The sequence below is a fragment of the Nyctereutes procyonoides genome, unplaced genomic scaffold (genome assembly GCF_905146905.1).
Source record: "Nyctereutes procyonoides isolate TBG_1078 unplaced genomic scaffold, NYPRO_anot_genome, whole genome shotgun sequence".
NCBI classification, from domain to species: domain Eukaryota; kingdom Metazoa; phylum Chordata; class Mammalia; order Carnivora; family Canidae; genus Nyctereutes; species Nyctereutes procyonoides.
The window spans coordinates 3,753,794-3,766,246 of record NW_026575124.1 but is presented as its reverse complement, the minus strand read 5'-3'; the positions used below and the strand labels follow the sequence as shown (position 1 = coordinate 3,766,246).

The following is a 12,453-nucleotide window of genomic DNA, read 5'->3' as shown; positions in this document are numbered from 1 at the left end:
AGCCCTGGGCCCCGGGGCCTTGGCTTGCGACAGGTGCCTGGGCCAAATCCCACAGAACAGAGCCCCATTGATGGCGGCCATCGGGGCTGGGTGGGAGGAGACCAAGCCAGCCACCGGGTGGGGGGTGGCCGTGGGAGCCCGTATCATCCCGTTCCAAGTCAGGAGAGCCCCAGGGGGGAGAAGGCGGCATCCTGCTCCACACAGTCTCGGCTCAGCCCCAGCTCCGGAGCACAGGTGATACCTGGGAGCAGCCCCTCCCTCCCGCTGGGGGAGAGGGGACTCCCCTGGCCCACGGGGCCCCTCCCTCTCCTCCTGGGGCAATGGGGCAGGAGTGTCTGTGGAGCTCAGGAGCCAGCCCAACTGGGAAAAGATAAAAAGCCCATCGGTGGCGCAGCAGCTCACCGCGCCCCGTCTCCGCTCTCTGCGCCTGCACCCCGGCCCCCCGACAGCCATGAGGTCCTCCGTGTCTCGGCAGACGTACTCTACCAGAGGGGGCTTTAGCTCCAACTCTGCGAGTGCGGGAGGCGGGTCCCGGGCCCGCAGCAGCTTCAGCTCCGTGACGGTGTCCCGGAGCAGTGGCAGTGGTGGGGGCACCCGCTGTGGCCCCGGCAAGGGTGGCTTTGGCAGCCGAAGCCTCTATAACCTGGGAGGCAGCAAGAGCATCTCGGTCAGTGTGGCTGGAGGGGCCTCGTCAGGGCGGGCCCTAGGAGGCTTCGGCTTTGGCAGTGGGGCCTTTGCAGGCCTGGGGGCCGGCAGGCAGGTGTTCGGGCCCGCCTGTCCTCCTGGAGGCATCCAGGAGGTCACCGTCAACCAGAGCTTGCTGACCCCCCTCAACGTGGAGATAGACCCCGAGATCCAGAGGGTGCGCACCCAGGAGCGGGAGCAGATCAAGACCCTCAACAACAAGTTTGCCTCCTTCATCGACAAGGTGAGCCGGGGTGGAAGGAGGCGGGGAGGGGCCCTTGGAGCGGAAGCAAGGCCCCTAAGAGGTTGGGGGCCGGGCAGAGGCTGTTGCAGCCCGTGTCCATTGTGGCAGGGCTTGACCAGGTGACTGTTGGGGCTCCCTGGCCTGGCGACAGTCTTCTGGGTCTTACCGTCCTTGCTCCGGTGAATCTCGGTTCTGCTCATGAGGCCTGATGCCAAGCCTGCCTCGACTGTGTTGTGCCTCCCCCTTGGCCGTCGCTAGCATGGTCACACGGCAGCCTGCCGCACAATTAAGGAGTGGACCCTCCTCACCGTTCCTCTTAACAGGGTGGTCCTTGGTGCCGCTTGTCATGTCACAGCTGGGGAAACCGGCACAAACATCTACCGGGTTATCCCAGGAGCCCCATCTCCTCCCTGTTCTCTCCGTTTTGGAGAAGGCCTGAGGACAAAGATGTGATCAGGACACGACGAGGGCGTTGGCCCAGGAGAAGTTACCGTTTTGCTTCTCCGATCCCTCCCTGCTATTCTGGTCGGGAAGCTCAGTTTGGGATGGACAGTGACGAGGGTGGTCACCTGGGGGTATAGTCTGGTGCATCCCGGACGGGGAGCATGCTGGCTCCTTCCCTGGGCTCCAGGCCCACTGGGTGGCTCTTGTGTTGCTCTCTGGAACTTCCAGGTCCATTTTGCTGCATTGTCTACCTCTGCCCCAAATCCCCAGGTAAGGGGACTGTGATGGGGAAAATTCTGGTGGGTAACCGTATCTTAGTTCAGTGGTCTGGGGATTCCCAAAGAATATCCTCTTTCTGAACCCACAGCATCCCATAGGAATCAGAATAGGTGATACTGTGTCCATTTTGAAGAAGAGAAAAACAGAGGTCTAGAGAGGGCAAGTGATTTGCCCCAGGATCCTACAGGCACTTGGAGGCAGAGGTGGGCCTGGAACCCAGGTTCATGGGCCCCACGGTCCTTGGCATTAAGAGGTCTGGTCGCTGCTTGTGGCAGGTGCACCTGCTTCACGGTTCCCAGGCCACGTGACTTTGGGCCTGGGGTGCTGTGGGGGTGGGATCTGCAGGAACCAGATGGCAGAAGGTGAAGCAAGCTGTTCCCTCCACCCCCTCACCTTCTCCCCTAGTGACTTTTGGATCCCTGTGGAATTGCCCCAGAGGTCAGACAAGCAGAAACCCGTCTCAGGCGCTCAGCAACATGCGGGGGTCTGTGAGGCAGACCCGGTCCGGTGTCTGTGCCCAGGCAGAGACTCCCCCAGGGGACCTATGAAGCCCAGGCCGTGAGCCCCCTTTAAGTCTTTCCAGATAGGGCTGGGCATCTATATTTAAAAATTTTTTTAAAAGGTTAAGTTTACAGAAGAGTTGTCAGAACAGTACAATATATTCCTATACATATTTTTTTTCACCCAGATGCACCACATTTAAAATTTCAATGTAATTTATTTTAATTTCATTTAATTTTAGTTCCAATACGGTGTTATATATTTTAGGTTCCGGTGTATACCATGGTGATTCAACAGTTCCATACATCAGCCGGTGCTCGTCTCAAGAGCCCTCCTCAATCCCCGTCCCCTATTTCTCCCACCCGCCTCCCCCCCAGTAGCCAGCAGTGTGTTCTCCAGAGTAACGAACCGGTTTCTTGGTTTGTCTCTTTCTCTCTTTGCGTGTTTGTCTCTTCAATTCCACATTTGCGTGAAATCCTGTGGTATTGGTCTTTCTCTGACTGACTTAATTTCGCTTTACATTCACCAATTAAAAAAAAAGAAAAAGATTCACCAATTTTTACATTTTGTCACATTTGCTTTCTCCTTCCCTGTGTGTGTGTACGTACACGTGTACGTGTTCGTGTACCTATGCACACATACACTAGATGTGCACCTGCATTTTTAGCACTTGACTTTGATGTAGAATTAGGGCTCAGAAATATTGATCTAGTCTGGTTTATCCTGGACAAGTGGGAAAAGGAGACCCAGAGAGAAGTAACTTGACTGTCACCAAGGAGCAAATGACTGAGCTGGTTTTTTTTTTTTAATTTTTTTTTAAATTTTTATTTATTTATGATAGTCAGAGAGAGAGAGAGAGAGAGAGAGAGAGAGAGAGAGGCAGAGACATAGGCAGAGGGAGAAGCATTGAGCTGGGGTTTTATGGTTTATTAACTCTTTAGAGTCCTTGTCATTGGATTGGACCGTCTTTTCCAGCAAAGACTGTTCCCGCAGGGACACCTCCCCTCAGCAATGCATCGACCCTGCACTGGCCCTGTGATGTCCTGGTTGGGGGCTGGTGGTGATGATGGGCCCAGTCCTGGGTCCCTCCTGGGGCAGAGGGAGGGCACCAACCCACCACCCTTCTTGCTCTGGTTTAGGTACGTTTCCTGGAGCAGCAGAATAAGGTGCTGGAGACCAAATGGGCCCTGCTGCAGGAGCAGGGCCAGAACTCTGGTGTCACCAGGAACAACCTGGAACCTCTCTTTGAGAACTACTTGGGCAACCTGCGGAGGCAGCTGGACAACCTCCAGAGCGATCGGGGGAGGCTGGACTCAGAGCTGAGGAATGTGCAGGATGTCCTTGAGGACTTCAAGAGCAAGTGAGGAGGACTGGACAGGCTGGGGCCATGTGGGGGTAGGGAGGGGACAGCGTGGGAAATATCCCCAGAGAGTCACCCCATTCCCAGGCTCCTAGGCCCTACCTGGGGAAGTGCGCAGACTGAGCTGCTTTCCCCGGGTGTCCAGGCCCTTGACTCATTGCCTCCTGGAGAATTGTCCCACTTATTTGCACACTGTTCATAATTTGAAAAACCCTAAGGTAGGGATAGTAGCGTAAGGGATCTCTATGTTCTTATCATTCAGCTTTAATAATTATTAACTCATAGCCAATCTTGCTTCATCTATAGGCCCGTTTGACTTTTCTCCTCCCTTATGTCTTGAAGCAAATCCCAGCCATCGTGTGATTTCATTCTCATATATTTACTGGGTATATTCATGTGGCTTATCTGCATAGCTCGACTTAATAGAATATAAACACTACGCCATAACCACGTCTCAGACTTTTTTTTTTACATCTCAGACTTTTAAAACAGTAATTCCTCAATATCATCGACTATCCATTCATTCTGAATTTTCAGTTGTCCCATAAATGTCATGAGTTTTAAAAATAGTTTGTTTGAATCAAGATCCAAATAAAGGTCATAGATTATGATGAGTTGATACGTATATTTATAATTTTAGGGTATAATCTTTCATAACTTTTCCGATATCTCGATCCTGGTGATTTCTAACCTTTAAAATCTCAGCAAAAGTGGTTGGAGAGAAGTAAACTGTTGTAAATGACGTCCTACCTGTTGAAAGGGAACGCAAAGATAAACCACTGTTGACACATCTTTGCCTGTTCCTCCAAAGGGCCCCGATCCAAAGAGACAGCTGATCTGTGCCATATTATTGTACAAAATCTGTGCCCATTTCCTCAAAGCGGGTGGACGGGAATATGTAACAACTGCCCCCCAAGCCTCTTCACTGGGCGCCTGCATTACAAACCTGCTTCTCAGAGGTGTTCTTAGATAATGCGGGACCCAATGGGGCTTAAAGCCAAGTGGGTTAAATGTCTTAAAAGGCAGAACTAGGCTGAGCCTGGCGTACGTCTTCCCGTGTAACAGGTACGAGGATGAAATCAATAAGCGCACTGCAGCGGAGAATGAGTTTGTGCTGCTCAAGAAGGTGAGCCGGGGAGCAGGGAGTGGGGGAGCGGTTCTCGGGCTCGCCGGGGTGCTGCGCTGACTCAGAGGGAGGCGACAGCCCCGGGGGCTGAGGCGTCTGCCCTGCTGTCTCTCTTTCCCCCAGGATGTGGATGCTGCATATATGAGTCGAATGGATCTGCAGGGCAAAGCGAGCACCTTGACTGAGGAGCTCAACTTCCTGAATCATCTCTATGAAATGGTGAGATGGCCAATGGACAGGGACAATTACATTTCCCTATAGCCCTGGGGAGTCCCCCTGGAGGTCTGATCTGAATTCACTAATGCAGTTTGTTTTTTTGAAATTAGTTTTTAAATATTTTATTTATTTGATAGAGAGAATGCACACAAGCAGGGGGAGTGGATGCAGAGGGAGAAGCAGGCTCCCCACTGAGCAAGGAGCCCCATGCCGGGCTAGATCCCAGGACCCTGAGATCATGATCTGAGCTGAAGGCAGATGCTTAACCACCAGGTGGTCCTTCACCAATGCAATTTAATTGAAAAAAGATAGAACCCGGACCTTTCATTAATACCAGCTTCCGTGTATTAGGTGCTAAGGGTGGGCCAAGTTTTACATAATCCTCCCAACAAAGCCACAGTATAGGTACTTATTGTCTCTATTTTATAGCCAGGGACACCCGAGTTGATCCCTGACTCGGTGTCCTGGATTGGGACTTGGTCGGGGCGTCACGGCCCACCTTCCCCTCCGTGCTGGAGTCCTTCTCTAACATCACTGATAGGAGTCATGGGGCCTCGGATTGGATCCTCCTGGGGGCCGGGAGCTCATCATTTTTTACAGCAGGCGTTTCCATTGTTGACCAAATTAGACCACTAACTTCAATCTTCTTCCCGTGACTTCTGCTCTTGATTGGCCCTGATTCCACCTCCAGGCAGCGAACGCAATTGTCTTCCATGTGGCATATATCTTTCACATGGCGACCTTTTGGAGGTCAAGAGGCTTCAGGAACTGACATCTGAGGAAGTTGAGGAAACAGTGTTCTTAGCCCAGACTTTGGAGAACAGCAGGGGAGGGAGGGAGGCTACAGACTTGCATTCGTGCTGCCTAATGTTGCACTAGTTTGTCATCTTTAGAGGCCATTTCACAATATTTGTTCCTTAAAAAACCCTCCCGGAGTTTTTCACACAAGAGTTTTCAAGCCATGCACGCATCCATTTCTTTTCAACTTTCTGTTTTTGGGTGGTTGAATTTTGGAAACCAAATGCAAGAGTTAATGAGCCCTGATTTTCCCGTGAAATGTTATTGTGGTTTCATCCCATCGTCCAGGTAACTGTGGGCACTTTGAAACTCGATGTCTCCTATCTATGTGTTGGAGAGACCCAACTGGGTAATGGGATATATTTGATATATTCATGATGCCCCAGCTTGGGGTTCTCTGCACACCTGGTAAACTTTCCGTGTAGCGTGAAAGTCCATTTCAGGGTATGTGACCAGTAAGCACGTTAAAGCCAGTATGGCCAAGACCTAAGTCTTAGTGCAGGAGTGAGGTCTTCTGTGGTACCTTTCCCCCAGGCTGACCTCACTCCACAATCAATAATTTGTGGTTCAAGTGGCTCAGCTACTTTAAACGCGAGTTGACCATATCATCATCTGGTCCGCATCTTTTCTTGCGTTCAAGAATGCCATGGAAGCCTTGGTCATGTGATGTCTGTGATGGTCCGTTAGCATTTTAGTAATGCAACCATAGGGGAAAATGAAATCCATTTGGCTTGATCTTTCCTTAGGGAAGTCTTGCTGGTTCCAACCCTCTTACATTTTGTGATTCTAGAGGCCCATAGGAGGTTGACGGCAGGTCTAATCTGAAAAAGTGTAAATATCATCCCCTTGACAATGAGGACATTTGCTTTATCTGCGGTTCTGGAATCTTTCCTACTCTCCACATTTCTTATGGGTCTCTGGGAGTATTCATCTCCTCGGCAATCCCATGGCCTCCTAGGATGAGTTCCTTTGGCCTGGACCCTTGACATCCCCAACAAGGCCAAGGCCTCTCATACTCTCCATGTCTCTCTTGGCTTTCCATTTCTCCTCCAGCATCCTGCCCTTTCTAGTCTGAGACTGTTCTCCTTGATGGGAAACAGTTAGTGAATGGTGGACTGGGGACTTGACCTTCGCTTTGCCTGTCTCCAGAGCTCATGCCTTTTCATGAAACCGCGAACATTTCAGCGATTGGATGTTAGCTCCTTCCTCTCCACGCATCCCACCTTTTAAAAGACAATGTAACTTAGTAAATCTAAATCTATGTTAGTATGGGCAGCAGGTCCGGCTTTGGTAGCTCTTTTTTTCTCGATTTCTGTCTCTCTTTTTAGTCTATGTCACCTCAGTTTCTGGTGTCAGATGCTCTAGGCTTGAGCCTGGGCTCCCTGTTTATTAGTCTGCGATTTGGAGCAGGTTACCCTTTGCGCTATTGGAAAGTGCAAGTACCGAGTTGGCGCCTGTCAGGGATGGCACCTGCCCACAGCGTCTGCCCAGAGGAAGGACTCAGCCAGGGAGAGCTGCTGTTATGATGCCGGCTCTATCTGTTAGAATCCCACTGGCTGCAGGGAAGCTGGAGGCAACACCAGAGCACACAAGGCATTGACTTTTAGAAGGAAGACTCTCTTCTTTGGGAGCCACTGAGGAGCACTGAGGGGCTGAGGGATCTGAGCGATTTGATTGGACCTGGGGTTTGGGCAGTTTGCCGGCAGCTCAGGGCAGGAAGGACCACGGGAGAGTTGGAGGCAGAGCTCAGCGGGGAGCCCGTGCAGATGACCTAGCGATAGAGCTGAACTCAGAGCCAGAACACAGAGACCCAGCCTGCCGTTCGTGGCATCTTTATTTTTTTTTTCTTTTTAAAATTTATTTATGATAGTCACAGAGAGAGAGAGAGAGAGGCAGAGACATAGGCAGAGGGAGAAGCAGGCTCCATGCACCGGGAGCCCGACGTGGGATTCGATCCCGGGTCTCCAGGATCATGCCCTGGGCCAAAGGCAGGCGCTAAACCGCTGCGCCACCCAGGGATCCCCTCGTGGCATCTTTAAAGGCCTATTTATATGTGAAAGCGGATGGTCTTAGAAACCCAGGGAGATTCCAAGAACATCACCATGGTCTATATATGTCAGTATATTCTAGGGGAAACCACTTGGGATTTGTTGCTCAACTGACTGGTTCCAGTCTGGCTCCTAGGACAGGACTGGAGGATCTTGGATCTGGTGACCTTGGATGCATCACTTCTCTTTCCAGAGCCTAGCCTCTTTCCTCACTAATCTGTGTCAGGATCAATGTGAATGGGGGTGCAGGTTGATCGCTGGCTGAGTGGAGAGTGAGGTTTGAATCACGCCATGCTCAGCTCCCTAGGCCCCACCGTCTGCCTCCTATCAGAGGGGGGACTTTTCCCAATTTGATAAAAGTGCCCCGGGTGCCAGTCATGGCCTGGCCTGCCTCCCAGGGTGTTCTGAGGATGCAGGGACTGGTGGACGTACTGGCTGTAAGCCTAGCACCGGGTTTGAGTGCAATACGTACACATTCCTTCTCCTTCTTTAATCCCTTGGAAACCTGTAAATCCACAAAAAGAAAGGATATTTATAAAAGTGAGAGCCCCATTTCCCAGCTGGAGACAATGAGGCCTTTCCTTCTAGGCTGGAGCCTGGACCAGAGCACAGGCCTTCTGATGCCACCTGGGGCCGGTCCTTCACTCCTCAGCCGTCTCCTGGGGGCCTGGAGCAGGGGCTCTGGTGGCAGCTGTCTCTTTTTCTGCAGGAGCTGAGTCAAGTGCAGACCCACGTGTCTGACACCAATGTGGTCCTGTCCATGGACAACAATCGCAGCCTGGACCTGGACAGCATCATTGCTGAGGTCAAGGCCCAGTATGAGCTGATTGCCCAGAGGAGCAGGGCTGAGGCTGAGGCTTGGTACCAGACCAAGGTGAGAAGAACGGCAGGTCAGGTGTGTGGGTGGGACGGACACAGCACATCCCCCGTGGTGAGAGACCTGGGCCAGAGGTACCCAGCCCACACAGGGGGCCTCTAGCTGTGAGGTGGGCCTGGGGCCGATAGTTACCCAGGAGGGTCTAGAACTGCCACTCACTGCCGCTTGTTTGGTCTCCAGTATGAAGAGCTGCAGGTGACAGCTGGGAAGCATGGGGACAACCTGAGGGACACTAAGAATGAGATTGCTGAGCTCACCCGCACTGTCCAGAGGCTGCAGGGCGAGGTGGATGCAGTTAAGAAGCAGGTGAGCCTTTGATTGGGAGCCTGGAGGTCAGACCTGGGTTGGCAGAGGTAGGGACCTTCTCACTGTCATACTGAGGGGTGAGAACTGCTCCTTTCCTGGTGGATGGGACACACTCAGAAGCTGGACTGTTAAGACCAACACACCCCTTTTACAGGATAGAAAACTGAGGCCTGGAGAAGGATAGGGCTTGTCCAAGGTCACATAGTGTATCACGGGGGGAGCAGGTGGGATGATCTCCAAAGAGATTGGTCCCATCTTCAGGAGGTCAGAGCAGGAGGCTGACTGTTCGAGTGGCCACGTCATAGGTGCTGATTCCATCTAGGATATGGCTAAAAAGCCTGGGCTTTTTCCCCAGATCAGAGTGAAGCGTCTGGTTAATGATGAGCTTCTATTACTTATTTTATCTCCTGTGAGGCACTGCACTGAGGGAGGGAGTACGATTAGACTTCAGTAAGGACTTCCCCGCAGTGCTGACTCCGCTGTGTAGTGGTAGCTCTTCTCTGAGAGGACTATTTCTGCTTCCCTTCTTGCTCAGTTGGCTGGGGTCGGTGGGGGAGGGGAGTGGCGATGTCTGGGTCGGGGCAGAGAGATGGATGTGATGACCCTGGAGGGTGTTCCCAACACCTCTCATCCCTTGGGCAGTGCCAGCAACTGCAGACTGCCATCGCAGAAGCGGAGCAGCGTGGGGATATGGCCCTGAAGGATGCTCAGAAGAAGCTTGGGGACCTGGACATGGCCCTGCACCAGGCCAAGGAGGACCTGGCCCGGCTGCTGCGCGACTACCAGGCTCTCATGAACGTCAAGCTGGCCCTGGACGTGGAGATCGCCACCTACCGCAAGCTGCTGGAGAGCGAGGAGAGCAGGTGGGGGCCCCTCCTGCCCTGGGAAGAGAGCTCCGAGCTGGGGGTAGGGAGATAAGGGGGCAGTCAGGGAGCTGGGCTCCTGCCTCTTCCCCCCCAGGGACTTTCCACTTGTGCTCACTGCCTCTGCTGTGCGTGTCCTCAGTCGGCACAACTATCAGTAGCCTTGCGGCGGTCGGCAGCCCTGCAGGACTGAGGCTGCTTCCACCAACCTTTGAAGCTTTGAAAAAATAAATCATTTCTGTCCTTGGGAAGGCATGAGATGTAAAAAAAGTCACTTTAAACCAGAAACCGGGAGGCTTTGTTTTGGCATGAGCTGTGTTTGCTGTCACGATGCGCAGGAGGCCGAGGGGACGACAGGGCAGAATGGGGCCATTTGGCCTCCTATGGTCTGCTTTCTCTGTAGCGCCTGCTGGAAGGGCCGTGAGGCCCAGGGCAGCCGCGTGCACACGTTTCTCATGTCTCCTGGTCTTGTCTTGCTGGCCTGGCTTGAGAGTTGGCCCACTGAGTTGATCCACCATGAAGGCAGAGAATGGGACGGGGGAGGGAGGGAGAGGGTTTTTTCACCTGGGCTCCGGGAACCCCTGACCCTTCTCCTGGTCTTTCTGTTTCTGCAGGATGTCTGGAGAATGCCCCAGTGCAGTCAGCATTTGTGAGTACTTTGCCTCCTTGCCCTGCCCCAGGCCCAGCCCTGATCCCCTGCTCAGTCCACTTAGTCTGTCCTTGGCCAGGAGCACATGTTCCCTCCACCTGAGCCCCCGGAGACAAGTTCGGGGGTTCCCAAAGAACAAGCTTCCTGCCCCACTTCCTCCATCAGTCTCCCATGGCTCCATGCCTCCTTGTGTTCCCGTCCCTCACTGGTTTCTGCAAGTTCCCCTCCCTCTTCCAGCCCTGCCTCACCCAGACCCTTTGCCTTGCAGCGGTGACCGGCAACTCCACTACTGTGTGCGGAGGCGGCGTGGCGGGCTTTGGGGGTGGCATGTCCCTCGGCGGGGGTGGGGGTGCTGGCAAGGGCGGATTCGGCACCAGTGTGGGCTATGGCACCATCAAGGGAGGGCCCGTCTCTGGGGGCACCTCCATCCTGCGGAAGACCACCACGGTCAAGACGTCAAGTCGGAGGTATTAGCTGCCCAGCCTTGCAACCTGGGGCCCCTGCAATTTTCTCCTTGTTGTACTCACCCCAGCCCTCCTGCCCTCCCCACCCACCCCCATAAGAGAGGGAACAGCCCCAGGACCACAGGTCCAGTGTATTTGCATGCCAGACCCTGCAGGTGATCTGCATTTGGGGAAGGCTCAAATGTACCCACATTTTCTCCTTGCTTCTGCAACGTGATGGGAGGGGGGGTTAAGGCCACCTCCTTGAGCAATGTATTTGAGTGACTTGGGGGTGACCTTTTGACCACTGAGAGGAGACTGGATTTCCCTTGATTCCTCTGCTCCTCTGCTCTGCACTCAGGGCAGGCTGGGGGAGGAAGGAGGGAAGTTGGGAGTGGTCCCTGAAGGCCTTTCAACCTCCCTGGTCTCTCACTAGACCCGACCCCTCTCTGAATCTACCCGCCTGCCTCCCCTGTCTGTGCCTGTGATGTATCTCAATAAATGGCAACTGCAGCTAGCTGTCTGTGCCTCCCGTCTGTCCTGCCTGGGGGACTGAAATTGTCAACCACAAGCTCACGATGCTCCATGCTACTCACCACGCCAGAAGCACAGCGGCTGATACCATCACCACTGTAGGCCTTGGTTCTTACTCTCCCTTACGGAGTTCACAGGAGAAGACTTGAGGGGATATAGAAGTTGTTCAAGGCAGGACCCAGCCAGTGAGCAGCTGCCTATTACCAGTCCATCCCTTGATGCTACCGAGTCCTCTGCTAATTCTGTGGGGCAGGCAGCATGATTGTTCAGTGGAGAGATCTTGGGCTTCAGAACTGGGCAAACCTGGGTTTAGATCCCAGTTCTGCTGCTTACTGTGTGACCTTGGGCAAGTCACATAACCTCTCTGAGCCCCTTTGTAAGGCAAAATGTGATGAGGACATGTGTAAAGTCCCTGGCTAATGAAGGTCTTGACAGAAACCAGCTCCCTTTGCTTCCCTTCCCTCTGGATCCTGGTTTCCCACCTCACCAAGGAGTCTGATGGCTTCTCTCTTAGCCCTCACATCTAGTCGTCAACAAGAATCTACATTTTCCCAACAATAGCAAAATATATATTTTTCTCAAGCACACATGGGATGTTTTCTAGGATAGGTTATATGTCAGGCCATAGAAAAAGTCTTAGCAAATCCAGGAAGATTGAAACTATATCAAGTATCTTCTCTGGTCTCAATAGTATGAAACTAGAAGTCAGTAACAGGAGGAAACTGGGAAATTCATGAACACATGGAAATTAAACAGCACTTTCCTCAACCACGAATGGATCAAAAAAGAAATTAAAAAGGAAATAAGAATCTTGAGACAAATAGAAATGGAAAAATAACGTGCTAAAACTTATGGGATGCCATAAAAGCAGTTCTCAGAGGGAATTTTATGGCTATAAACACATATATCAAGAAAATAGAAACACCTCAAATAAACCACCTAACTTGACCCCTCAAGGAACCAGAAAAACAACAACAAACTAAGCTCAAATTTAGCAGAAAGAAGGAAATGATAAAGATTAGAGCAGAAATAAATGAAATAAAGAATAGGAAAACAATAGAAAAGATTAAACGAAGAGTTG

At 52.3% G+C, this 12,453-nt stretch overlaps 1 protein-coding gene across 1 annotated transcript; it reads left to right on the top strand.

Moving 5' to 3' along the window:
* Positions 1-223: 223 nt before the first annotated feature.
* On the top strand, positions 224-11,355 carry KRT79 (keratin 79). Its single transcript, XM_055337170.1, has 9 exons — positions 224-928; positions 3,292-3,512; positions 4,578-4,638; positions 4,762-4,857; positions 8,410-8,574; positions 8,758-8,883; positions 9,526-9,746; positions 10,361-10,395; positions 10,664-11,355. The coding sequence occupies exons 1-9, from the start codon at positions 452-454 to the stop codon at positions 10,867-10,869; spliced, it is 1,608 nt and encodes a 535-aa protein (XP_055193145.1). The 5' UTR covers positions 224-451; the 3' UTR covers positions 10,870-11,355.
* Positions 11,356-12,453: the final 1,098 nt, after the last annotated feature.

What these genes read in the sequence shown, in the direction of transcription:
- KRT79 (XM_055337170.1), top strand. Translation starts at nt 452, where the DNA reads ATGAGGTCCTCCGTGTCTCGGCAGACGTACTCTACCAGAGGGGGCTTT. An exon ending in TTGCCTCCTTCATCGACAAG is followed by an intron (nt 929 to 3,291) that starts GTGAGCCGGGGT and finishes GCTCTGGTTTAG; the next exon opens with GTACGTTTCCTGGAGCAGCA. An exon ending in CTTGAGGACTTCAAGAGCAA is followed by an intron (nt 3,513 to 4,577) that starts GTGAGGAGGACT and finishes CCCGTGTAACAG; the next exon opens with GTACGAGGATGAAATCAATA.